A 27,050-nucleotide genomic window follows, 5' to 3' on the forward strand; every position below is an offset into this window, starting at 1 on the left:
TTCTGATGAGGAGGACTTGGGCACAGGCAGGGAAAGCGCTGTATGGCTCAGATGAGATCAAAGCCCCCTAAGAACTGAAAAAAAGTGAAAATGGTGACAGTCCCAGCTGTGCCACTGACTCAATACATAACTGCAAGCCAGTCACAACTGGCGCCAGTGTTTCAGTTCTCCTCTACAAAATGGGGGTGATATTACTCAACTACCTCCCCAGGGATTAGTGAGCTAACTCACGTGAGGATTCAGCTGTTAACGCGTGTACAGTGCTCTAAAGTATGATAAACAGTGATTCCAAAGCTCTCTGGAGAGAAGAGGAAGAGGTCACTGCACAAAGCACACCAAAAGGGGAGAGGAGGCGATGCTGGAAAAGCAGACTCAGTAGCCACAAACCCATGGTGCTGTGCAGCAAGGGAGAGGAAGGGCTACATCCTGCTCTGGTAGCCTGCACAGCCACCACTGGGTGGAAGCTAGGGCAGAAATTAGCCCCAAAAATGAGAAGCAGAAACACAAGGGACCCAAGCTGGAAGAAAAGCCAAAGAAATGCAAGGGAGTGGTGAAGTGGAGAGAGCTGAGCATCAAAGAAACAATAGATTGGCTGAGCAGAAGAAACCCAAGTGAGAGACCCAGGCACTGGGTGGGGAATGGGTAGGAGAATGGGTCCCAGCTAAACATGAGTTAAGGAGGAAGGTGAAGAAGAGAATAAACACCAGAAAAGAGGAACCGGAACTGTCTGCTGCTCCCTACAAAAGGGGAAATGGGGCACCAGAAGGCAGGGGGGGAACATTTGGAGAAGAAATAAAAAGTGCAGAGGAAGAAAACTCCTTGGAGACCAGAATGCTTTCTGACTGATTCTAATGATTAGTGGTACCGTTATTTATTTATCATTTTCAGTCTAAATCAGCCCAGCCAGTTACTGCAGCACTGCAGATTATGGGCCAGAAGCTCAGCTGGTGTGAAGTGGCATAACTCCACTGCGGTCAATACGGCTATGCTGATTTACACCAGCTGAGGATCCAGCTACGAACACCAAGTGTTCTTTTGCTGGGGGGAGGGATAGCTCAGTGGTTTGAGCATTAGCTTGCTAAACCCAGGGTTGTGAGTTCAATCCCTGAGGGGGCCATTTGGGGCAAAAATTGGGGATTGGTCCTGCTTTGAGCAGGGGGTTGGACTAGATGATCTCCTGAGGTCCCTTCCAACCCTGATATTCTATGATTCTATGATTCTATGCTGCAGTGGAAGGGAACAGCTATGGGTGATGCACAGAGGGAGAAACTCACCAACGCATCAGGTTGGGGTATCCAGAAAAGTTCACCCCATTGTACATTCCAGGCAGCATTTGGCCATGACCAGATAGCTGCAGAGTGATAACAGCTTGTCGCCATCAGCCGTTCAGCACAGCACAGTGAGTTTGACTTGACTTGGTGAGCATTTTCAGAGGGTGCATATCCCCAGGAAGCTCTCTTTAGCGCTTGCCATTCTGAGAGGAAGGTTTTGGACCAATTATTCTTTCATGTTTGTTTTAGCAAGCACAGGAAATCCTGTTGCTATTAAAAACAACAATCTCTAGAGGCCAGGCAGCACTGTCATTATCACTTATCATAACATCTACAACACTCAGGTTTTTACGGGGGATTTTGCTCATTTCATAGAATCATAGAATCGTAGGACTGGAAGGGACCTTGAGAGGTGTTCTAGTCCAGTCCAGCCCCCTGCACTCATGGCAGGACTCAGTATTAGACCATCCCTGACATGTGTTTGTCTAACCTGCTCTTAAACATCTCCAACGATGGAGATTCCCCCACCTCCGTAGTATTTCCTAATGTCCAACCTAAACCACCCTTGCTGCAATTTAAGCCCATTGCTTCTTGTCCTCTCCTCAGTGGTTAAGAAGAACAATTTTTCTCTCTCCTCCTTGTAACAAACTTTTATGTACTTGAAAACTGTTACCGTGTCCACTCTCAGTCTTCTCTTTTCCAGACTAAACAAACCAAATTTTTTTAAATTTTCCCTCACAGCTCATGTGTTCTAGACCTTTCATAATTTTTGTTGCTCTTCTCTGGACTTCTTCCATTTTGTCCACATCTTTTCCCCACAGCACAGAGCAAACCTCACCCTCAAACCCCAACCGTCTGCAGAACCACCGCCTCCCTCCCCAAACGTCCAGCACTGAAGCTCAGAGCATTGAGCAATTTAAACAGGGTAAGACAGTTAGAGGGGCTAGGCAGTGCCCGACAACAATCCAGTGCAGAACAGACTCCGAGTGTGCAGTAGTTGTCTGATTTTTTGTATTGATTTATTTTGCATCACAATGTACAGGACAGCCAATAAATGTGCAATATACAAGGAAAGTGCCGAGAAAGGGGATGCGAGAGAGAGGAGAGATGGGGGCTGTTCACAAAAGGTAGCAGGGGTGTCGAGGTGCTACATGGCCCAGAATTGTTAGCTAGCAGGGAGCATGCTCAGTTCGAAGGAGCGTCAGGAGCGGTGAAGCAACCTTTCTGATCCCACTGCATGTCCCTGATGCGACGGATAGATTGGACCTGGGGCTGGAAGGCAGACCATTCATTCCAGTGTCTGAAGTCTCCTTTCTCAAAGAGATACTGGTAGCCTCGGTAGCCAGGATACTGGTATCCAACCCAGCTTTAGGGAAAGCCAAAATAAAGCGTCTCAGAGATGTAGGATATTACAGGCCACACGGGTGCTGGGGCTCAGCTGGATCAGTGGGCCAGTATTTAAATAAGAAGACATCAGGTGTAGGATTATTGCCACAAAATATCAGGGCCTTAGCCCCCTGGCCCTTGCATGGTGGGCAGCATGGAGCGCCAGGCTGTGGAGCCAGTGTGAGCAAAGGCCACATGTGGTACGTGTTTCACATGACACATTCGAACATATGAATTTTCACCCACCAGTGGGCTTTGTTCGCACTTGTGTGACAGTCTAGTGCCCTGCGCTGCCCATGTGAGGGCACTGCCCTCTGCTAGAGGATCCCTCACACACCTCACTCCTGTTCCTAGGCAGGAGAACCGTGGCTGTCATGCTCTCAGTAATGCAGGGCAGGGGTGCCCGGTGCACCCTGCCTTGAGCAGCCTTCTCTGCTCTCCTGGCTCAGCTGTGCCCGGACAGGGCTATGTGGTCAGAAAGCCCTGCATTCAGCATGGCCTGGCACTGAGGTCCCACCCCGTGCAGGATTGCAAATGCTTATTGACTCTGGAACTAGTTGCCCACCTGGCCTTCCTGGTGGTGTGGGAGGTTATAGGCCTGCTTTTGGCACCACATCCCTTTCCAGAACTAAGAGGAGATTTCCCCGGAGCTAAGAGGAGAGGCCAGCCTGCCGGGGGCCCAGTAGGAGTCACTGGCCCTTCCTAGCAGCAGGGAAACCCGTCAAAGGATTTTTCTGTTGGTTCTAACATGCGATGAGCAAACAGAGGCTGGGAGATTGGATGTGGATCCCCCATGCTGCGTTCCTGGAGTCTGCGGGGGGCAATAAGGTGTGGGGCAGAGGGGGAGTGTGTCTGCTTACGTTCCACTGGACACTTTCACACTTCCCACCCGGTCACAGAAGCCGTGAGCCCAGAGGCTGGGCACATCATCTTCCTGGATTTCCATCTTGTTGCCCTTGAAGTCAGCAGATTCAAAGAGGGAGATTTTATAGCCATCAGCCACCTGGGGAAGACAGCAGGGTAGAACCAGCTCACCAGGCTGATCCACGCTCACTTGCCAAAACACCGGTGGCCACAAGCCCTTCTGATCCCAGACGTAACCACGGGGGCTCAGAGCCCAGCATGGGGAAGCTGGACTAGCAGCCAGGCTGCAGCAATAGAAATGACTTACATGGCCCAAAGCCCAATACGCAGGGGTTTGTCATGGGAAGGGGAGCCTCCTTGCTCCAAAGTGGAGGGGGACAGGTGGGCACGGCTATCCACCCTGGGGAGGGGAGCTGTGGGGAGCGCTGGTACCCAAGCTGGGGAGAGGGGGGAGCTACCTTCACTTGTAGCAGAGAAGATGGACCTGTGCTTCCCACACCTCCTTGCTTTAGCCCCTGTCTGCATTGAACGGTTTATGAAGTGAGCAGCTTCGTGACCACACCAAACAACAATGATCTGAAAGTGCCAGAGGCCAGTTTGGCTGCAGGTGCCAGCTGATCACCCACAGGGGCCCAGGAGGAGTCCTCCCCCTCCCCCGCCTTGCAGCATGGTTCACTAGCCCAGGTGCGTTTCAAGGCTGTGCACCTCCAGGAGGTGGGCTGCTGGGTTGCACAGACTATGCTTTCTTCCCAGTGGCAGAGCCGTCATCCCCGACAGCTGTGGGGCACAGCTGTGATAGGGGGTCCCATTCACCAGCGTGAGAACCCAGCCACCCCCACTGGGCATCTCCAGAGCCCATGCATGTTTTCTACTCCTTTATGGCTTGTACTTTGCACTCCTGAAAGCAGCCCAGTTGGACTCCAGTTCCAGAGTCTCTCTTACCATCTTGATGGGACGCATGGACCTGAAGCAGTCGCTCCTGTAGCTGCTGGACCAGGTATCCCAGCGAGGATACTCGCCCTGCTCCAAGATAAACATCTCTCCGCGCAGGTTGGACTGCTCAAAGGCCACCCAGCTGAGGAGAGGGGTGGGGAAGAACATGAGGAAGGCAGCAGAGGGCAGGCCCAGAGCTACACGCAAGAGACAGGTTAGAAATAACTATGGTGCTGTCTCCTCTCCTGCAGTGGGGCCTGGGTTCAGACTCGATTGCCAGCCAGCACCTGAGCTCGCCTGGGAATTCCTAATCTTCCCGCTGCCCTGCCTCCATCTCTTCTCTCGTCTGCGTGCCTAAAGGACATGCTCACACAGGTGTCAAAATAATCAAGAACTAGCCATGCACCCAGTGGGATGTCCAGGGTGCCAGAGACACGCAGTACGCTGTGATAGAACTGGGAGGGACTGCCGCAGGGCCTGCTACCAGGGGTGGTGCCCACTGTGGCACTTCTCTAGCCTTTGTTACAGACACAGACTTTACAGCCTCTCTTCCATGATGTCAGCAGCCCATTGCTTCTACGGGCTCAGGAGGATGGAACTTAGCCCATGTCAGTCAGCAGAAAGTATCAGCATATTGCGAGCTGATAAATTACCCCAGTGTCTCTACCCACCCTCCCTCTTGTGCTGTCCCACATGGGAGGCCAAGTGTCTAGGGCAGTGGTTCCCACTGGCTGCGGTTCGCCACTCCAGGCCAATGGGATGTGCTGGCCGCCCTTCCCGCAGCCCCCATTAGCCTGGAGCAGTGAACTGTGGCCCGTGGGAGCCGTGGTCGCCAAACCTGCGGACGCGGCAGGTAAACAAACCGGCCTGGAGCGCCAGGGGCTTTCCCTGAACAAGCAGTGGACCACAGTTGAGAACCACTGGTCTAGGGGCTGTGTAATCCTGGCTGCCTTGTGTGATTTACTACCCCAGTGGCCATCAGACCAGTCACGTATCTAGATGCTAGGACATAGCAGCTCCTGGCCTGTTCCGCTGAAATAGCACATTTTGAATAACATGAAAGAGCCCAGGGCTGTTGCTGCCACTGGCCGTCTACATTTCATGATCCCAGGGCTCAAGGTTCACAGTGCTCATACACGGGCACCCATCTATGGATTTGGGGGCTGAATTGCAAACAGCGAGGTATAGTGCGAGGTATAGTGATCCATTTACACCTTTCTTACAGCTCCCCCACATGTCCCATCTTACCCTTCCTAGCTCTGCTTTATTCCCACCCAATTCTATTTGGGGCTCTTCCTCCCAGGCTGATTCCCCCCTCACAGGCTGGGAAGGACCATTTAAGCTGTCACTGTGCAGTCTGCTTCCTGAGGCCTACACACTTGGACAGCTCCATCCCCATGGTGGATGATGCGTGATCAGGCCGGCCGCTTGGCTTTCACCATTGCATTTCACTTTCCCAGGGATGGAGGTTGCAATTGAAAGTGTTCTTGGTACCTCTTCAGCTGACTCTCCTGGATCTAACTGGAATCTGCAAAGCACTTTGTCTCCATCGGTCAGTGATACACAGGGCCCGGCTGTACCTCCTCAGCTGATTCTCCTGGATCTTGGCTTTCACCATTGCGTTTCACTTTCTCTTCATTTTACCTGAGAAGCTATCCACAGCTTCCCTAGCACAGCACACAGCTCTCCCCCCTCCCCAACCCGTTCCTCTTGCTCCCCACAAGCACCCTACCGAAGATCTGCTGAGCTGCTCAGCTCCTGCCCAGACATAACAGCTGCTGCAACACTTCAGTCCGTTCATTAACTGCTCCTCAGAACACCATCAAAAGACATGGGAGATGCTGGCCACAGTCCATAGGTGATGTAGCCATCTCCATCCCGAGGCCATGTCAACTCAGCATTTCTCATCAAGTTTCTCCCAGCTGCACTAGCACCAGTGGCAGCAATGGTGTACGCACTTGTGCAGGTCAGGTCCTGGGAGCTGGTGAAATCACTGGGTTGGGTTGTGCTGGGGCAGTGGGAGTTTTGTGGCTCCAGGGAGCTGATAAAGAGCAGGTTTAATACAGCGTCAGGCATCATTACAAACTGTTGCTTTTATACTGTCTGAATCTCGAGTCATTCATGACGACCAAACAGATACTGGGCCAGCTTCACTGGTACACTAATCTGCTTTGCATTGCTCAATATGGCTGTGGGCTCTAGTCTCTGTAGGTCAGGTCTGTAGTTCCTAAGACCATGTCTGAAGCAAATGCCAAGCACATTGGCAGTGATGCATTCCTTTGCTATTCTCATGAAATACTGGTGTTCAGGGGTTCTCCTGCCTTTCCAAAACAAGCACCACATACTCTGCACCCGCTTTTCCACCTCTGGTTTGCATCCCGCCTAGTCATAATCCTCCTTTAGCTTAGAGTTTTGTAACCTCCAAAATGTCCATGGTTTTTAGGTTATAGCTTAATCTTAATGCTTCTTCCCATGCTTGTCCAGTACAACAATAACGACACTGAGCATTGACACAGCACTTTACATCTTCAGAGGAGGGATAAATTCATCATGTGTGTTATATCTGTCAATCAAAGTACGCAAATCAAAGGTCATGCCAGTGTCAGTCAAAAACCGACTCCTAATGCCTCTTGTCTCCTATTGGGGTCTTCTCTTCCTCTGTACAATATTGTACATCCCAGACTGCCTCACTGAGACCAAAATACCCTTCCAGTGGCATTGCTTGGGGTGATCACAATCTGTGTCGGCTGAAGTCCCTATGCTCCTTTAATAGCAAGATCAACCATCTGTTGAGTTAGTGACTGGCGTTCACAGAGATGTTACTGCAATTCCCATGACTTCCACCTGTTCATCCTTCCTTCACTGCTGTTATGTTTTAACATAACATGTGGGGCTGCCCTGAGGCCTTCCCCTTCCACACCCGCACTAGCTTGGAGTTGCTTCTCTTAGAAGCTGGGTGAACTGCTATTCCAAGAACTTGGGTAGTTTTCCCTTGGCTTGCCCTACATTTACAGCATTCTTTCATTTTATAGCTAATCTTCCCACGGTACCAGCGCCTGATGGCAATGTTCCCCTTGCTTTCTTTTTGTTGCTAGTGCTCTTTGTTTTACAAATGGAACCTAATAGCTTCTCAGATGTCCAGTTGGACTCCCTTTTCTTAGTCATTAGGAATCATAGACAAAGGCCACTCCACATTCAAATCTCTCTTTAAGATGCCAGCTTTAATGTCTGCCAATGTGGCAGCTAAATTCGCCATCTCTGCACAGCCTGGCACCACCACTCTCTACTGGCTCAATGCTTCTCACTCCAGAAATGTTATCCCACACTTCTGGCACCCTCTGAGCTTGCAGGGGGATCTGGTCCCCGTGGCCAGGTGGCCAGTTCCCTGTTGGGAGAGAGGATGAGAGGGCCAGCACATGCCATACAGAGCTCCAGGCTACAGCGCTGGAGCGGTTCCATGCCTGGATCTCCCCTGCTTTGCATCTGGTGTCGTCAGTTCCCCCTGCCTGGTGAGTGTAACCTGCTACCAAATGAGAAAGGTGCTGGGTCACCGCGAGCTAGACGCGCCTCCAGGGAACTCAACCTTTCCTGTTCAGGCGGTCCCTCAAGGTCACTTGCAGGAATCAATCCAAACTATTCCCTGGTGGGCACTGAGCGGTTTGCCTTGACCCAGCTTCATAATACTCTTGGAGTTCACAGGGATACTAAAGGGTAATGCAGTACTAATAACAAAAATGACGACATAGTAATGTCCCATCCTAACTCCTCACATTTCAGGTGACAACTAGTGCTGCTGTAAAACTGCCATCAGGTAAGGCTTTGTGGTGCTGAATGCCTGAATCCCCCAAGTTAAGCACCACCTAATGCCGCTGGGCAGAGGCAGTCTGAAGTCTTGGTTAACCTTTGGCAGATGGACGTGACTGTCCCTCTAAAATACAATGGATGGTAGTAAAGCCATGGGGTCTGTACCGCATGCCTGCCCCTTTCTCTGGAATAGCTTCTTTCAACCTCTGGTGAGTTGCACAGTTCTCTGTGTAGAAGGGACCATTTCCCTTTTCATTCCAGACAACTCTGAGCCTGTCAGGAACTCTATTCCCCAGGCATGATCCTGCACACCTTCATTTCTTTGCACAAGAGCTGTTTGGATTATAGACACACACAGACGTGTCTGAAAGCCCCCAAGTCCAGGGTCTACTTCCTACATTATTTCCTGGTTCAAATGTAATTTAAAAAAAAGATTCCTTGGGGGAGCACTTGTTTTCACAATATGAAAGCACAGAGCGAACAGCCAGGATTTGCAGCTGCAAAATACAGCACAGCACACACACGTGCACACACACACACACACACCAGTTCCACTGCTACAGACTAGGGCAAATCTGACTTCCTAAAAAGCTGAATAGCCTCCATTTTGGATGGCACCTTCAGGGGGACTGATTTTTCAGGAAGTGCTGAGCATCCACCCTCTGAAAGTCAGGCCCAGTAAGATATCTCAGGCCGGGCATCCTAAATCACCAGCCACTTCTGACAGTCTTGGCCTACAAGTCCTGCCCTGCCTTGGCCCATGTTATCTGATCTGACTCCAGGAACTGCATGGTGTTGTATTTAAGAGATTAATTATAATGGCAGGTTGTGGCAATGTTAAATGTAGTTTGATGCAGTGGATACAGTCTGACTCCGAAGATCACAGGTGCTCAATTCCCAGCAGTGGACAATAACATTGTGTAGACTCTTTACACCCGTGAATGGAAGTCAGCGGCAGGACTATGAACACTTAGTTGTGCCTCCTAGCACAGTGGCTGCCTTTTGAACTCTGCCATTAACTCTGCCTGCCAGACCCCACTGAGAGCCTCTCTTGTGTCTCCTGCCTTAACTGCGTCACTTACGGTCCAGTGCTGACAATGACACTGCGCACCCGGTCAAACCCACGGTCGCCTAGGTTCAGGCACTCGTTTGTGAACTCCATCTTCCTGCCCTGGAAATTCTCCTGCTCAAAGATGACGATCTGCAGGGAGCCAAAGGAAAAAGGTTCAGAACTGGCAAGAGAAATAGCCGCCCACTGGGGGTTAGCGGCAGGTAGCGGCCTCTGGCTGGCTCTCCCACAGCTGCTGCGCAGGTCCCCGGAGTCAGCCGAATGCAGACGGGAACAGCTACAGCACAGCCCGCATGTTCTACCCGGATGGAGCTTGTGCACTGAGCCACTACCTAACTACGCTCCCTTGGGTCGGCCCCGAGAAGCTCAGCAGCACAGTAGATGCCCTCTGAGTGGAAGTGTCTGCAACAATTGGCAGCTGTTAGAGGCTTAAGGATTTTCTATCATGTCAGTCCTGTTTTGAATTGCTCTCTCTTGCCGCAGGGTGGGCTACGGCTTCTGGTTTTTTCCCTGACTACTTACTACCGTTCAGCTTAACCCTGTGATATTTCAGGGACCTGAAGAGATGTGATGGGACTTCCAGTGAGTCTCAGTTAGGAATCCCCATCCCACCCCAGCTCACTCTGGCCCAATGCCCCAGGACCAGTCTCCAGTAGTTCTATGACAGGCTCCCAGTTAGTTATACCCATCCTGCTTTTTGTGCTAGGCTGACAGCCAGTTTGCAAATGGCCTCAAACCAGACTCTAGCTTTGCACCTGAAAAACGGTGTGTCCCTGTGTTAATGCCCCTGAAGTGGGGTGCATGGCACAGCCACAGAGTGGGGACTGGGGCTGAGCTACGCAATGACACACCCAATCCAGGGAAACGGGCAATTCTGCAGGATCCCTCACTTTCACAGCGTGGATTTTGCAACTGCAAAATCAGAAGCTGCATCTAAAGCTGTGGCCTTAGCTGTCTGGGGGTGGCGGGCGGGTACCGGCAAGGACGGCTTTCCTCCCTATTCCTCCCATGAAGTCAGCCCAGCTCAGGTTCTTTCAGAGCACACCACTGCCATCAGCCCTTCCAGGAAAGGATCCTAGGGCCAGAGTTCCAGGTGGTTCCCCTCCTGGAGCTGGGGAAGAACAGCTGCAGCTCACAGCCTCAGCACCAGCTTGAGAGCTTCTACCCTGTTCCTAAACCCCTGTCTTGTATTTTTCTAGCAGCAGGAGCAGGAGAGAGTGGTGTGAAGCATCAGACCCCAAGACCACGACTTGGGGCCAAGCACCTGGAACCATTCCCTACGCAGGCCACTATTCAGCCTCTAGGGAGAGTTGGCTAAAGCAATACAAGACATGCTGGATGGGCTGATTCTGCCTCTGCCCCTGGGGCAGAGAAGGGGGGAACTCATGGCTTTTCTCCTTCTCTAACTTCTGTGATTCCCACACAGCTGCTCCTCTGCAAGTGTTCCGGACACCTATTCGCTGGGATTTGGTGCTTCACAGAAGGCCTGGTGGGAATCCACGTAATCGTTTATGGGCTGCTCTGAGGAGGATTTGGCTGCAAATGCATGGCAAGGGGCAGTGCAGAGAGCCCGCTTGCCAGGGCCTGCTCAGGGGAACTGCACTGCCCCCTGCGAGGAGAAGTCCTGTCCTAGTGGGGTCTAGAGGCCTGGGCAACTGGGGCCCAAGCCTGATGCTCCAGTGCGAAGACCTTGCTCTTTAGCCTGACACATTCCCCAGCTGTCCATGGTACCTTGCTGCTGAGATGCTTCCCTACTGCCTGGGGCCAGAGGCTATCTTGTACCTGCCCCACTGCACCAACCACGGGCTGGTCATCCCACAGTGCTTACCCTGAAAGCTTTCCTGGAAGGCTGCTCAGCCTTAGTGTTCAAAGCAGGAGTGTGGTCTGGAGATGGGGCTGGGGCCAGGGCTCCCTGTTCCTTGTCATCAGCAGCCTGGCTGGCAGCAGCAGTTCTCATGGTCTCCGACATTGCTGTGATCAGCTCAGGTCAAAGAGGGGCACTGAAAGGAGACATCGTTTGCAGGTTAGTGCGTATGTCACAAAAACACCTCCCCACCCAAGGCCCCAGCAGAGGGTTGTTCTCTCCTCCCTTGGGCTGCTCTGTCCACTTCTCAGTCAGCTTGCAGCTAGCCCAGCCAGCAATGGTCCTTCACACCCAATGGATTGCTGTTATCCCCTTTGACTGCCTCAACTCCCTGCCCTCAGGGGTGGGTGGGTGCCTTGCGCTGGCAGCTATGCAACCCCAGGCCCACACTGCCTCCTTGCCCGTTTTTAGCTGTTTGCTGCTTTTGCAGTTAGCTGGCAGGGAATAACTGGAGCTGAATGGGTGCCGAGATAACCCTGCCCAGGCCCCTTTGGGGTCACTCTCTGCACATAGCCCGGAAAGGGGGTCTCCTGCCAGGGGCCAGCGCTTGTGGGAATGTAGTCTGAAGGGTGCTGGGGCAGGGCAAATGCTCAGCACAAAGACAACCCAGGAAACCGGAACCTAATCGTTAGGGGCAGCCAGTCAGAGAGCAGAAAGGTCCCAAGGACACAGGGAGCTAATTGCAGTTGAATTTCCAATAGCCGCCACAACCTGTCTGGGAATTGTGAGTGTGCTGCATAGATGGAGCGTGGCCCATGGTGGATTTGTGGGGAGAATGGGGCACAGCTCCTGGCACCTCGCCAATGGGGCAAGCTATGACATGGCCAAGGGCACCATGCCCTACGACCCATAGCCCCTGCTCTAGTAGTCACAGCAAGGGGAGGGGGCAGATCTGCCTCCACTGACCCTCCCCAGCACGTGCTGGGAACACCTGGCAAAGTGCACATCTGCCCAGATGTGTCCAGGATCTGGAGACACCTGCTCCCACCTCTGTTCCCACCTGACTAGTCCGACAGCTCTGCCACCCTTTCGCCCCCATCAGTCTCCACACGCAACTCCTGTCTCATTTAGAGATCCTGGAGTCTGCGGGCATGGGGGTGTAAGCGTGGGCCTGTGCCACAGCTGCTCAGCGAAGATGTGATACCACTCTCAATCCCTCTGTCTCCCTGAGAAACTGGCCCTGCCGTCCCTTGGCCAGGGTCTGTCCCTGCTCCCTGGGCCAGGCTCTCTGCCCTGCCAGCCCTTTGCCATAGACTCTCCCTGCTCCGGGGTGGGCTTTCTGCCCTGCCGTCCCTTGGCCAGGGTCTGTCCCTGCTCCCTGGGCCAGGCCCTCTGCCCTGCCAGCTGTTTGCCCAGGGTACTTTGTCTTCTTACCTGGGCAGCTGCTGCTTCTTGGTGGAATGAGCGGGAATGTGTTTTGGGGTCCAGTGAAGCCCCCACTTTATAGCCTGGCAAGGACAGAGCCCCGGGCCGGTGCACAATGGAAGTGCGAGCTCATCAGTGTCTGCCCTGATGCTTGCAGTCATCACATATTGCAATGTGGTCAATGAGCTGGAAACCTCTGTCAGGCCGCATGCACAGCCGCTGAACCCAGCACTTTCCATTGTGAGCCCGGGGCACAACAGAAAGGCCTGACAGGGCTGCTTTCCGGCCCCGCATGGAGCCTGGCTGCTGGGAGTGCAGACACCCAGCCAGGGCATATGCAGAGCTGTGCCCAGACCCAGACCCCACACCTCTGCCTCCTCCCAGGCCCCCTGAAAGCCTGGCCTGCTGCTCTGGGCTCCTCTGAGAGACATGGTCCCCAGGGCCTGCTGCCCTCCCTCCCAGGCCCGGGCTGCCCAGGGCCCAAATGGCCACAGCTCCGTTGCAGGGCAGATGCGCAGGTGGGCCTGGAGCAGGAGGACCCTGGCTGGGCCAATCTAGGGCTGATGGCCCTGCAGGAATCCTCCGGCCCCCTCGCTCAGAGGGTTAACCTCACTCGGGGATGGTCAGAGAGTGGGCGATGTGGGGCCTGGGACAGCCTTGTGGGAATGCAGTCTGAAGGGTATGCTGGGGGAGCCACTTCCCTAAGGAACCTCCCAGGGCTCTCCCAGCCCCTGCTTGGTGTGCTTGGGGCTGCACCCCCCCATTGCCCGTCACCCCTCCAGTAACCAGCCCTCCCAGAAACCCCGTCTTCACAATGCAATAGCTAGGCTGGACTTGGCACACGCTGCGCCACGGGCCTCTGTGTGGGAGCCAGGGGCCTCCTATCGGGAGAGACAATTGGATATGGGGCACTGATGGGTTGGGAGAGGCCCTGAAACCCCCTCCTGGGGGGCACATTGCACCCCTCTGCAGGCTCAGCTGTGCCTCTCTCTCACTGAATAGGTGGGCCGGGGCTCCACTCCCACCATCACGCCAGCCCCGGGACCATTCGAACTGGACTAATCCTGACAGCCCAGCCTTTGTTTGCTTTCCTCTCTACCCATGGCCTCGCAGGCTGCCGCCACGGTCCGGCTGGGAGAAGGGGGAATTACGCCCTCCGGTCACCGTAGTACTCGAGCCCCTCACAGCATCGAGCGATATTACCCTCCCCACACCCTGTGCGCCAGGGCAGGGCTGTTATCCCTAAGATACCGATGGGAATGGAGGCCCAGGGAGACTACCTGGCCTGTCCAAGGTCACACAGGAGCCTGTCACTGAGACAGAAATCAAACGGAGGGGTCCTGAGATCTATCCACTAGGCTGTCCTTCCTCCCTCATAACCAGACAACATGATCCTTTCAGCCCTGGCAATGTCTGCTGGGGCCTTGTTCTACAGGACCAGTCCATACCTGGGTGTCAGTGACAAGGGTCTGTCCCTCACCCCCTGCTGAGCGATTGACCCCTTTGTCGTGCTGGAGATTTACTTTCTCCTGCTAGTACTGAAAGCACCTTCTCAGCCTGATTCCTGGTCACGAGTGCTTGGGCCAGGCCTGTGGGCCTTTTCCACATTAAAGGCCATTTCAGAAAGCCAGACGCCCCCTTCATAATCGTCTAGTTTGGCCTCCTGTATAACACAGGCGATAGAACTTGCCTGAATTAATTCCTGCTTCACATCCACTAGCTGTGGTTGAACTAGAGCAGATCTATTCGAAGAACATCTGATCCCTTGATTTAAAAATGGCCAGTGATGGAGAACCCTCTGAGGAGCTGTTGCAAGGGTTAATTATTCTCACGGTTCAAAATTTGCAGTTGAATTTACCTAGCTTCAGCTTCCGACACCGACTCATGTGAGACCTTTATCTGCTCAATCAGTGGTTTCCAAGCCTTTTGCTAAGTCAATCCATCAACAGCATTTGGTCTCTTTTGGGGACCCACCAGCCCTTCTCAGCCCTCCAGACCCCTGCTCCCACCTCCCTGCATCCTCCTCCCCAGGACACGTGAGCACCCAAGCCCCCTGCTCAGTTTATGATCTCATCAAAAAAAGATGTCCTGTTAGTTTGACAAGAGCTCTTTCCCACAGACTCATGATGACTGGTGTCAGATCCCTGCCACCACCACAATGGACTTCTGTGCTCTCAGCTTCCAGGGCCCAGGCCCGGCCTCTGCCTCTGGGTCTCCAGGCACGCTCTCGGGTGCAGATCCTCCTTCCAGCACCCCATTCTGAGTACTGAGAGCCTGCAGTCCACCTGCGTAGCCTCTGAGATTAGCACCATCTCCCTCAGACACCCCAGCTGCGTGCACATCTCCCTTTCCAGAGCTCCAGCCCTGTGGCACCCTGGGTCACACCGTTCACCGCCTCAGGGACATGTGATAGCTGAAGTGAACAGACAAAGGCTTTACAAACATTTCCAGCACAATCACCCTTTTCTTTCCCTTTCCAGAAGAGATACACAGATCCAGAGAATGACACACCTACACGCCCTTCCTTGTCTCAATTTCCTCACTATTCCTAAGTGGTTTGGGGGATTTGGTCAGAGTTGTCTAGTGAGCCCCTCAAAGCTCATGGCTCCTCTTCCAGTCTTAGAGTGTCTCTCTGACCCCTGCAGTCAGCATCCTTCCGCTCTCCCAAATAGCCTTTCCTTTTGTAACATCCAGACCCCAATCAAAGGTGATCAAAGTCCCACACCAGGTGACCTGTTGCCTGGTTACTAGCTCACTTGGCAGAACCAGTTTTCCATTGTACTGCTCAGTTAGAGCTTTTCAAATGGCTATGAGTCTTGATAGTCCATTCCTCCAGCCCAGACATGACTATGTGACACACTCATCAGTCCATTGATTACCTATTCCCCACTTCCAGTGAGTGACTTTGGAAAGAAGTGAACCCCTTTCACTAACAAGCAGCACAAGATTAAACAGGTAAATGGAGACACACACATTATTTCATTAAAATAATGCAGAAATCTCCCATATTCTTCACATCTGGCATTAATTATACTACTCTCCTTTAATTCTTTATTACTCAACCCCTTTATCAGATGTTCCATTATTTTGCTCAGGATCTATGTCAGGCTGGCAGCCTATGACTACCTGCATCATTTCATTTACCCTTTTTAAATATTGTCATAACATTAGCTTTCTTCTAGTCTTTTGGAACTTCCCTCGTGTTCCAAGACTTATGAAAAAGCAACATTAATGTTCCAGAGAGCTCCTTAGCCAGCTCTTTAAAAACTCTTGGATGCAAGTTATCTGGACCTGCTGATTTTAAAATGTCTAACATTAATAGCTTCTGCTTAACATTCTTCTTGCTTACTGTTGGAATGGAAAATATTTAATCATCATATGGTATGATTACATCATCTGACTTTTTCCCAAATAAGGCGCAAAAATAGGTATTGAACACTTCAGCCTTTTCTGCATTATTATTGACAATTCTACCATTTCCAACTAGTAACGGACCAATATCATTTTAGGATTCTTTTTGTTCCTAATATACTGAAAACCTTCTTATTGTTCTTAACCCTGCTGGCCACTGATTTTTACTTGTGTTCTTTAGCTTCCCTTAAAGATTTTTTACATTTTCTAGCATCTACTTTATATTCTTTCCTATCAACTTTCCCTTTTTCCATTTGTTATATGTTGTTTCTATATTTTCTAGAGCTGCTTTCACTCCTCCTCTAAGCTAGGCTGCTTTTTTGATCAGTGTGATCTTCTTTCTTAACTGTGGGATTGTGGCTTTTTGGGCATCTAGTAAAATGTTCTTATACAGTTCCCAAGTATCAGTTATATTTTTCTGTTTAAATTCTCTCTCCCAACTGATTTGACCCATAATAGTTTTCAGCTTTGTGAAAGTGGCTCCTTTAAAGCCCCAAATACCTACATTACTGGTTTGGACTTTATTCTGTTTGCACATCACAAATGTAATTAAGTCATGATTATTTGCACCTAAGCAACTACTAACTTTTAGTTCTGTGATCAGTTCCTCTTTATGTGTCAAGACACGGACTAATATAGAAGAATTCCTCAGTGTTGCATGGAACACATTTTGAGTTGGGAAATTGTCATGTATATGATTTAGCAATTCCAAGGATGTTTTCTTCCAGCACAGCCATGAACTTGCACTTCCTACATAGGAAGTTCCTGCTGGCTTCAGGCAGGAAAGAGAACATGGCACATCTGATGCTGCTCACCTATACTGATCCTTCGCTGGCCATCTTGATACCACATGTAGAGTTGGACCTAGAAGAAAGACCGCTCCCTCTCCAACCTCCCTTTGAAATGCTCCTGTTAGCTGCTTTTGTTCATGGCTCTCAAGTTCGCCTAGCAAGTGACCTTGTGTTTCAAATCTCGCTGCTTATCTCAGCTCAGCTCTACCCTCACCAGGAGGGAGCGCTGGTGCACTGAAAAGAAAGGCCCACTGTTACAATGCTACATATAGCACAGCTTAACCTGAGGCTTGCATTAAATATCGGCACTTGTTTGAACCCCATACAATCCAAACCAGAAGAAGGACTTGCCCCAGGCCCTGCGAGCCAGACCCACCAGCCATCCTGATGGAGCACAAAGGGGAGCAATACACAGTGCCCTTGCTGAGCAAACCGGGTGCTCCCATCCCAAGTTGACCCAGAATGTGCATCCACCTGATTTACTTGTTCCTGTAACCGTGCTTTCCTTTCCCATCCTCTCCTCTGTGAATGCAGCCCTCATGGATATGTGTGTCACCTCCCCGCTGAGGGGCAGCTAGCCTTACTTCCGGGGGTACCAATGCACATGATAGTGTGGTGGGGAGGGCTCACCAGCGTGAGGTTGGGGCACAGCCAGGAGTCAGGCAGGTCACGCCCATTCCATGGCACCATGCTCCTTGCAAGTGCCCCCCCCCCAGCGTGGGAATGGCTGCGGTAAAGCCGGGTGCCACAAGTGCACACACAGAACAAGCAGCCGCCTCGGGCTCTGGCTCTCAGCTGTGTGCTGCTGGGGCTGCCTCCCGGTACCTGCTCTCCTGGGGCTAGGAGGACATAGTCATGGGCCTCTTCTGTGCTGAGCTGGCTCACCACACCACACCGTGTGGTGGTTCTGGCAGGGGGAGGGTCAGAGCCCCCTTGCCTGACTCAGGAGCTATGATCCCTTCCCTACCTCCAGCTGTGCCGCACCACCCGGGGTGAGGACAGAGTCACGGCTCCACAGGGCCGGTGCCGCAGCCCCAGATATGGAACAGCCTCTGAGAGGCCACCATCAATGGAGCAGATCCCCTGGGGGGTCTGCCTCTTCCTCCAGGGCAAGCCCCACGGCTTCACTGCCACCTCAGCCTGGACCTCTAGGCCTGCAGCCCCTCTGCTCAGCAAGTCCCACTGAGGCAGACCCCGAGGGAGACCAGTACAAGCGTAGGGAGCCAGGCACTTCCTCCGCCAGCGCGTGCAGGCCCGCGCCGCCAGTCCTGTCACACAGAAGACGTTTCAGAGCAAAAGCTCGGGCCCAGCAAGTGCTGGGCAGGGTGCTAGAGACACGCTCAGGGTCTCGCTCACAGCTGCCCACCCCCACTGACTCGCCCAGGGGTGGCTGCTGGCACTGGCTGGCAGCCCACAGGAGAGACGCTCTCCCGCATTGGATGGGGCAGCAAAGCAGGCACTGAGGCGGGAGCCAGGCCAGAGGCGGTTCTCCAGGAAGGCAGCTCAAGGCAGAGCTGCTGTTTGCCATCTGGAAGGAGGGCGACTCCCTCGGGGATGAGCCCAGGGCAGACTCCCTGCATTGGGGGTCTGGCTGAGCAGGGAGCTTGGCACTGCTGGCTGTGCATGCATTAGCTGCTCTGCAGAACAGGCTTTGTTCTGCCCCAGGTTCCTCCCCGCCATGTGCTGAGCAAGGGGGTTCTGCAATGCTCTGCCTGTCTCTGTCTCTATCTGGAGGTTATAAAAACCCAGCCAGAGCCACGGCTGGCCAGGTCACCTCCCCGGGAGTCCAGCCGCTCCTCACCAGGTAAGTGCAGGGAGCAGCCTCCACTGGCCAGCGCTCGCTGCAAGATGCTCTTTGACTTGGAGCTGGAAGGGCGCATGGGCACCCAAAGGGATGGGATTCTCCAGGGAGGCTGAGCAGGACTGTCCGACTGGGCAGGAGCAGCAGTTTGCTGTCGGGGCCCAGGGACTCTGTCCTGAAGCAGGGCGTCCGGCTGTAGGAACCTGCTGGCCCTGAGGGTCAGGTCGAAGTTGGACACAGGGCGGCAGCATCTAGCGATGCTGATGGAAGCCCTGCCCTTCTGGAGCATGCTGAGCCCGCTGCTGCTCACACAGCTCCGCCCCGGCACCCTGCAGGACACACCAGACGCTGACGCAGGGGGTCTCGGAGCGGAGCCAGCAGTGACAGAAGAGGTGGCAGAGAAGGCTCCGAGTTCCCAGCTGCGGCAGCTTGCTCACCGCCGTTGTGGGGTTAGTGCTCTCCGCTGTGTCCTGAGCTCCATGCAGCAGCAGGTCAGAGCCCTGAGGCTGGCTAGTGTCTGAGCTCAGACTGCCCTGGGACGTGATGAAAATGCACCAACAGCAGCTGGCCAGCGTGGCTGGCTCCGTGGATGATCGACTCTGACCCAGCGCCAGCTAGGAGCTGCGCTGCTTGCTCTCCTACTCGAGTCCAGTGGCTCCCTGCAGGGGGTTTGTCCTGAGGGCAGGGGGTTGTCACTGTAAAACCTCCCTCTGGGGCTGCCACTGCAGGAAGCATCCTCGGCGAGGTCCCGAATCCTCGCAGAGAGGGGCGAAGTCTGGGCTTGACGGGGCTAGCTGCAAACAGCCAGCCGCCCTGGGCACTTACGGTCCCACCGCTCCCCTGCTCTGCTAGCAGCTGCCAGGATGGCGAGTGATCCGGAGGGAGCCGACACACACAACTGTTTTGTAGGCTGCAGCAAACCCTAACTAGTGTCAGGCTTAACAACAGGCTCTGGTGCCAAGCACGGGGCAGGCCTGAGTGTTAACTCTCTGAGGGCTGGGCTGCATCTGAGATGCAAGCACTGGGGTCACATGATCGGGATGAGGCATCTGTGCTTCGTGTCTGTGTCCCACCCGAGCAGGGGGATCCCAGCCCCCCATCTCACCCTTGTGCCTTCCAGGTGAGCCCCTCCCTCACCTATGAAAACACCAGTGTCTGCAGAGCATGGGAGTGATGGGGTATCCCTAGGGTGCCTGGCCCCAGCTGCACCACCATACCTTAGGCTGGGGCCTCCTGCTGCTCTCCGTGTCCCCATGGGGGGTGTGATCCAGGCATAAGCTGGCCACGGGCTTGTGGCACTGGCTCAGACCCAGATGGCGAGGGCTGCAGGAGGGAAGGGCTAGAGGAGGGCTTAGCAATGGCAAAGGGAGGCACCAGCTCAGTAGGGTGACCTCGCCCCTCCAGCCCAGTCCTCTGGGGAGGGTTTCTCAGCCTGTGGTCCATTGCCAACAACACAGATTTGCATGGAGCAGATTATAACGATCTGGTCTTCTCGTTTCCTCCCCAGGACAGAGCCATAATGAGCCAACACTGTACTAAGTTTTCTGGCCTCTGGAAGGTATGCTCGGGCGAGGTGGTGTCTTGCGGGGAGCATTGCCATGAGCTGGTTTGGCATTAGGACCCGTGCTGACACCTGGGCAACAGGACCCGCTTGCTGGGCTCTTTGCATGGTAAAGCTGAAAGCCCCCCATGGCCAGTTCCATGGCAAGCTGGCACGCAGGGCACGTCTCAGACACAGCTAGGCGGGGTGGGAAGGGAAAGGGTGTGTTTGGTCTGACACCCCACTTCATCCCCCTGCTGCTGCTAAGCCTGGGAGAGTGTGGCGGGGAGGGGTCTCTCTAGGCCCCAGGCTGCTGAAGGCCCCTGCAGATGGACAGGTTTCAGAGTAGCAGCTGTGTTAGTCTGTATTCGCAAAAAGAAAAGGAGGACTTGTGGCACCTTAGAGACTAACAAATTTATTTGAGGATAAGCTTTTGTGAGCTACAGCTCACTTCATCGGATGCATTTGGTGGAAAATTTTGGTGGAGCATGCTGAGCCCACTACTGCTCACACAGCTCCTCCCCGGCACCCTGCAGGACACACCAGACGCTGACGCAGGGGGTCTCGGAGCGGAGCCAGCAGTGACAGAAGAGGTGGCAGAGAAGGCTCCGAGTTCCCAGCTGCGGCAGCTTGCTCACCGCCGTTGTGGGGTTAGTGCTCTCCGCTGTGTCCTGAGCTCCATGCAGCAGCAGGTCAGAGCATGCACCAAATGCATCCGATGAAGTGAGCTGTAGGTCACGAAAGCTTATGTTCAAATAAATTTGTTAGTCTCTAAGGTGCCACAAATCCTCCTTTTCTTTTTGCAGATGGACAGAAATCACCCCTTGCCCGGCACAGCCTGTCTGCCCCCATGGCTGCTGTCTCAGAGCCCTGGGCACCAGGCCCGTCCCAGCTTGGTAGGACAGGGGATAATGGGCAGTGGGGGCTGGCAGAGCAGCCCAGCTCCTCCAGGGGCTCTGGAGGGGCAGTGGGGTTCAGTCTGAGGGCGTCACACCGCCAGTTTGCTGCAGCCAAGCCCTGTGTGTGCAGAGTCTCCCTGCACCCCACTCCGGCTGGGGGGGGCCAGCTTGGGCCCGGGCACTGCTGCCCTCTGCTGGACACAGCCGGCATGGGCTCCAGCACAGAGCATCGGGCGAGCGTCGGGCTCTTCACTGCTGCTGCTGACTGCAAAGTGGGGATAATTCCCAGCAACGCAGAGTCCCCAGCTCGACAGGCTGGGGCAGAGCCTGCGAGCCAGGCTCAGCAGGGCCACAGGAAGGCAGCGAGCTGAGGGCAGTGCCCTTCCCGCTGCTGAGAGGGCACAGGCGCGAGTCCCGTTCCCTGGGAGCTGCAGGCGTCAGTGCCTCTGTCTGCCAGGCCATGGCTCACTGCAGGCAGGCACCAGAGATGGGGCAGGAGTGGAAGCCCAGCCCAGCCCTCCCCTCTCCCTGGAGCACCTGACTCGCCCCCGGCCCCGTCTCTCACAGAGTCTGGCCCAAGGCGTGATCCCCCTGCCTGGCCCAGACCCAGCCAAGCCCTTCATGCACCAGCGGAGTTAACCCCTTCCCTGCTCTCATGCAGCCCGCCCCCCCCTGCCCTGGGGCTGAGGCCAAACACGGGGCAACGTAGAAACCACTCCCCGACTTGCAGGGTCCTGGCTAAAGACAGGTCACAGCTGGACCTTTGCCCAGCACAGCCCATTGTTCACTCCCCCACCGCACTTTGCCTGGCCTGGGGCTGAGCGTCAGCAGGAGGACCGTGGTGTGGGGCCTAAGGGGATGTCAGCCCCATGCTGCTCCAATGTGCAAGCTGCTCCCGGGCTGTGGGATGCCCCCGGCGCCCTCGGGGAGCGTCGCTCCATGATGCCAGAGCAGCCCCCTGACCCCGGCTGTCCTCCCCCAGATGGTGGTGTGGGATGAGGCATTCTTCCAGGGCCGGAAGCACGAGTTCACCGCCGAGTGCTACGACGTGAGGGAGAGCGGCTTCCAGACGGTCCGCTCCTTCAAGATTGAGAGTGGCGCGTGAGTCCCGGGACAGCCCTACTCTGCTCCCCCGTCGCACCCGCTCCCAAACTGCCGCCCCACTGCTCCCTGGAGAATGCTGTGCCCCGGGGGGCTGTTCGTGCCGCAGGGCATCCTGGGAAACTGGGGATTTCCATTACATTTTGTCCCTGAAAACGCTTGGTGTTTCGCCCCGAGAAATCATTCTGCTTCCCGGAGTGGTGTAAACATGTCCCAAGGGGCTGCCAGCCCCAGCCACGCAACCCCACTGGCCACAGAGAGCAGCAGCCCAGCCCCTCGGCGCTCTCCTGGTGCGGGCACATGCATCCACCTCCAGTTCAGCCAGGACGCTAACCTGCCATGTGCCAGGCTGCCAGTGATGAGCCCCATCTCCCGCACAGGCTAGTGGGTGGCAGGGCTGGGGAGCGATCAGCAGGGCCCTGGGACCCAGCGCAGAGACGGGGAGCCCGCATGCAGGCGGTGGGCATGGATGCAGAGCTGGACAGCTAGTCATCCCAGTTGAGGTCGCTGGCAGGTACGCCACAGCCTGTTGCCCTGGCCCCGAGGTAATGGAGTCGCCTGAGCACTCACGGCCCCCCATCTCCCTGATACCTGGGCTCTGGCTTTCCCCACAGGTGGGCAGGCTTTGAGCACGTGGGCTTCCAGGGGCAGCAGTTCGTTCTGGAGCGAGGTGAGTACCCTCGCTGGGAGGCCTGGAACGGCAGCCATGCCTACCACGTGGAGAGGATGAGCTCCTTCCGCCCCATCGCCTGTGCTGTGAGTAGGGCTGGGGAGCTGCCTGCAGGCCTGGCCGATTGCCCCCCTCTGGGCCTCCCCATCCGCCCGCGCTCCCCCACTCATCCCGCCCGGCCTCGCTGGCCCTGCAGAGCAGGGGGCTGACCAGACGAGCCCTGTCCAGCTCCAAGGGGAAGCAGCTCCCCTGGGGACGCCAGTCAGTGCTCTCATGGCCTGGCCCTTGGCACACGGAGCCGGGCAGCCAGGGTCCCCGCTGCACCCGGCCCATGGGGGCGAGGCTGGCGCAGCCCCCGGGCTGTAGGGACGTGCGCGTTAGCACGCAGCGGGCTGGTTCCATCGCCATGTCTGTGAGGGGCGCTGCACGGGACTGACCCGGGAAGGGACACAAAGGTAGAGCTCAGGCCCGGCCCTTCTTTGGGATGCCCGGCGGGAGCAGGGCAGCGTGTGCTGATGCTCATCTCACTCCAGTGACCAGGTCCCCGCCTGGAGAGAGGAGGCGTTGTGAGAGTCACCCGCCTCCCCCAGTGCCAGGTGTGAGTCACCCCGTGTGCACCTGAGACCCCTGCAGCGAAGCTGCCGAGAGCAGCCTGGCATTCCTGGGGTTCTGCCCACCCCCGAGCTCCCTGAAGCCTTTGTGGGCGCCCTTTGAGTTGCTCTGTGCCCCGGCTCCCAGCGGCAAGGGCCTGCTTCTGCTGTCTCGTCCGCTGGGTGAAGCAGGAGCAGCCCTCCTGGGTGGGGAGCTGCACTGGGGCAGAGCGGCCCCGTGGAGTGGGCAGGCCCAGCGTGGGCATCAGGAGGTGTCCCCAGCCCACCTGCAATCTCTCTGTCCCCTCACTGCAGAATCACCGGGACAGCAAGATGACGATCTTCGAGTGGGAGAACTTCCTGGGGCGGAAAGGGGAGCTGAACGACGACTACCCTTCGCTGCCAGCCATGGGCTGGGGGAGCAGCGCGGTGAGCTCTTTCTGCGCTCACTCTGGCGCGTGAGTACCACCCTGGGCGGGGGCGGGTGTGGGGGCGGAGGGGCAATATGGCTGAGCCCAAACCCACCTGAAGGTGCCAGCCCCCAACCCGGCTCAGCACTGCTGCAGCACTCCCCTGGCATGTAGCTGCCAGGCCCCGAGGCCAGGACTCAGTGCCCCTGCAGGGTCCCAGAGTGGGATGCTGTGGCTGCGGAGAATCAGTAGGACCCCGAGGGCCCAGGGCCCAGGAGTTCAGACCCCCCCACGCACTGTAGTCTGTGGGGTCCCCGACCGCTCTGTCCGCATGACACCCGCCCTGCTCCCCTGGGGTTGGGTCTGGCTCCAAGGCGATGGCTTCTCCTGTGCTTCTTCTGCAGCTGGGTCTGCTCCCAGTTCCCTGGGTACCGGGGCTTCCAGTACATCCTCGAGTGCGACCGTCACGCGGGCGAATACAAGCACTTCCGGGAGTGGGGCTCCCACGTGCAGACCTCCCAGGTTCAGTCCATCCGGAGGATCCAGCACTGAGCGCTGCCAACTGCCAGGCCGCTGCTGCCCCCTTCTGCCCCTCCACGTCTTACCCCTACCTTCCTTCTGCTGGGCCCCCGGCTCAGGGCCCACTCAGCTGTGCTCAAAGCAAAGCTCAATAAAGGTAAACTTGCCTAACCAGCCAGGGCCGCTAAGTCCAGCTTATTGCAGCCAGCTGCAACCAGGGCATTAGCCCAGGGAGACCCTCCCGGTGTCAAGACAGACAATCTCAGGAGAATGTCACTGCTAGATGCAGTGGGGCAGCCTGACTGGCTCTTTGTCCCTTGCTCCAGCTACCGGACATGTTGGCCAGGGAGCAGCATGTCCCCTGAGGACTGGTTAACACAGGCAGCCCAGAGCCGCAGGCACACAGGCCTGGAGGGCTGGCAGCTGCTGGTCAAGGCTGCAGAGCTGGCCAGCTAGTCAACACAGCCTATTGCCCTGGCCCAAGGCACCCCACGGCAGAACGCAGTCCTCCCAAGAGCAGGGGCAGGCCTAGCTCTGGGATCTGCCAGCTTACTGCTCAAGGGCACTGAAGGGCAGCCTGCCCTTCTCTGGCCTGGGCCAGGGATGGGGACTAAGGGGTATTCCAGAAATACAGCAAACTGCAGCTTCCCATGGAGAGCCAAATGGGAGCCTGCCGTCTGGACACCGGGCTCCTGAAGCAATTCACCTGGTAAACTCGACAGAGACTCTGGACATCGGCAGCATCCAGCCCTATGACAAAGCACCAAGATGTCTGTCTGATGTGCACAACAGACCATGACAAGGCAGCGTTAGCACTGCCCCACCCTGGTGGTACTGCAAGGAGAGAACCTGGATGAAATCCTGGCCACGGAAAGCCAGCCGCAACATTCATTGAACCCATGAGAGTGGAGCCAAGTGCCATTGCTAGTCTAGGTTCTGGGACAGAGCCCCCTTCCAGGAGAGAGGGTCCCTGGGACAGAGGAAGAGGCTGTAGCAGAAGTGGAGAAGACTTTGCAATAGCTAGGGTGTGTATTTACTGCTAGTCACCCCGCGAGGATGCTAGGGCACAGGAGGATGTCTCTGCCCAGAGCAGTGTGTCTGGCAGGCCCCTTCAGAAGGGCAGCCCCTGTACGGTGTCCCCTGCTGGGATCCCAAAGCTGGAGGCACCAAGCCCCACAGGCCTTTGGGAACAGGCTAGTCTAGATTTCCAACCAGTTGGAACGGCCAGCCCGTGCCATGGCTTCACTCACCCTCCTCTGCTCGCCTGGTGAGGAAACACTCTGGCTGCCCACCGTGGGGTCAGGATGGGAGACCTCCTCTCTGAGAGTGGCAGAATGTGTCTGGGCAGCGCTTCACTGGGCGCTCCCCCATAGCAGGTGCAGGGCCTAATGTGGAGTCTGTCCAGCATTGCCGGCTTGGCCTCCTGGAGGGGAAATGCAGGGGCAGTCTGGAATTAGAGACGGGCCCAAGCCATGAAGCTGGGACCCACACATTCCCCACAGGGCATGCTCAGATTCAACCCCACTAGAAAGAGAGACCCCAGCTGCCAAATTCAGCTCTGGATCCAAATCCTCGTGCAGATGCTTCTGGAACATAGGGGCCCAGCCCCACAGTTCTGATCCAGCCTCTCCCTGCCTGGAATCCCGACCAGGTTTTCTGCGAGGTTTCTGGTGCATCAGGCTGACTTGCTGGGCATGGGACCCCTGGAAACCAGCATCTGCTCTGGACCAGTCTTATTCCTCAGCAGCTTCTCGACCAGCTGCTCCTGTGACAATGCCAGGGTGACACCACGTGGCCACTAATGAAACTCATCCCGGCTCCAGCGGCACACCCGCATTCGCAGTGGGCTCTGCAGTACCAGCCAGCCCCGGGACACTCTGGCACACTGTCCACGCAAGTCAGCAAAGCCTCACTGCATCTGTGGTCCTGGTAGAGTGAAGCCAAGGCAGGTGTGTTGCTAATGAACATGAGGGACTTGACCTGTGCTTTGCTCCATACTAACACTAATATAATAACAAGCTACCCTCTGAGTCTCTAGCGTCTCTCAGCAGTGGATCCCAGCGCTGTGCATGCCGTGTGCGTAGTTTATCACCAAAGCTTCTCTGCACAGTACAGGCAGTCAGGGAGCTTCTAGATGGCTCCTTAAGGCACAAGGGAATCTCTGGCTGTCTCACAACTATGCAGAGCTAAAGGCCTGAACGTGACCAATCGGCCTAGGAGGGGACGCGCTGAGAGCTGGCGGGAAGTTTTGGAAGAAGGGTTCGGCCAAACTGACGCTGTTTTTGGGAAAAGGCTGGGTTCCACAAATTGCTTGTCACAAAACTAATTTGGGGAAAAAGTTTGGAGATTGTCAGAATGTTGCATTTGGAAACTGTCAGAATAACACAATCTCTGCATTTGCCTCAAAACGACTTTTCCTTTAGAAATGTAAATTAATTGTAGTACCAAGAATTAAAAATCAAAAAGGTCAATATTCAAAAGAAACATTTCCATTGACCCCAAGTTCTTTGTTCCCAGAGAGTCACTTCATACAACTTTCAAGATTTTGACTTTTCATCCCAATTCAGGAGGGGGAAATTTTTCAAATTTTCAAAAGTTTTTCCAGGGTAGGAAAAGTGCTTCCTGGCCAGCCCTACCTGCTGTTTGGGGTTGAGAATCAGCCCCCCTATCCCCAGCTCTGGCACTAACTCTCCGCATCCCCCTGTGCGCTGACAGTGGCACCTTCTCAGGGAGCTGTGGGTCCATGAATGCTTGCAGAGCCT

The 27,050-nt window shown here is 55.3% G+C and overlaps 2 protein-coding genes across 2 annotated transcripts; one reads left to right on the forward strand and one right to left on the reverse strand.

Annotated features, from left to right (window-relative positions):
• Positions 1-2,290: 2,290 nt before the first annotated feature.
• Positions 2,291-11,341, reverse strand: CRYBB1 (crystallin beta B1). Its single transcript, XM_038373452.2, is given in 5 exon segments — positions 2,291-2,637; positions 3,518-3,660; positions 4,464-4,596; positions 9,341-9,459; positions 11,156-11,341. Coding segments are annotated over 5 exon segments (762 nt in total). The 3' UTR covers positions 2,291-2,456.
• CRYBA4 (crystallin beta A4) lies at positions 7,807-26,616 on the forward strand. The gene is made up of 6 exons (XM_038373453.2): positions 7,807-7,963; positions 20,067-20,117; positions 21,981-22,099; positions 22,714-22,855; positions 23,675-23,817; positions 24,174-26,616. Exons 1-6 carry the CDS (start codon positions 7,871-7,873, stop codon positions 24,319-24,321), a joined length of 696 nt encoding a protein of 231 aa, XP_038229381.1. The 5' UTR covers positions 7,807-7,870; the 3' UTR covers positions 24,322-26,616.
• Positions 26,617-27,050: the final 434 nt, after the last annotated feature.

This window comes from Dermochelys coriacea, chromosome 15, assembly GCF_009764565.3.
Source record: "Dermochelys coriacea isolate rDerCor1 chromosome 15, rDerCor1.pri.v4, whole genome shotgun sequence".
Classification (NCBI taxonomy): Eukaryota; Metazoa; Chordata; order Testudines; family Dermochelyidae; genus Dermochelys; species Dermochelys coriacea.

Excerpts from the sequence above, each read along its gene's own strand:
- CRYBA4 (XM_038373453.2), top strand. The coding sequence starts at position 7,871 with ATGCCATACAGAGCTCCAGGCTACAGCGCTGGAGCGGTTCCATGCCTG. Across the intron at positions 20,118-21,980 it reads AGTTTTCTGGCCTCTGGAAG|ATGGTGGTGTGGGATGAGGC; the intron begins GTATGCTCGGGC and ends GTCCTCCCCCAG. Across the intron at positions 22,100-22,713 it reads TTCAAGATTGAGAGTGGCGC|GTGGGCAGGCTTTGAGCACG; the intron begins GTGAGTCCCGGG and ends CTTTCCCCACAG.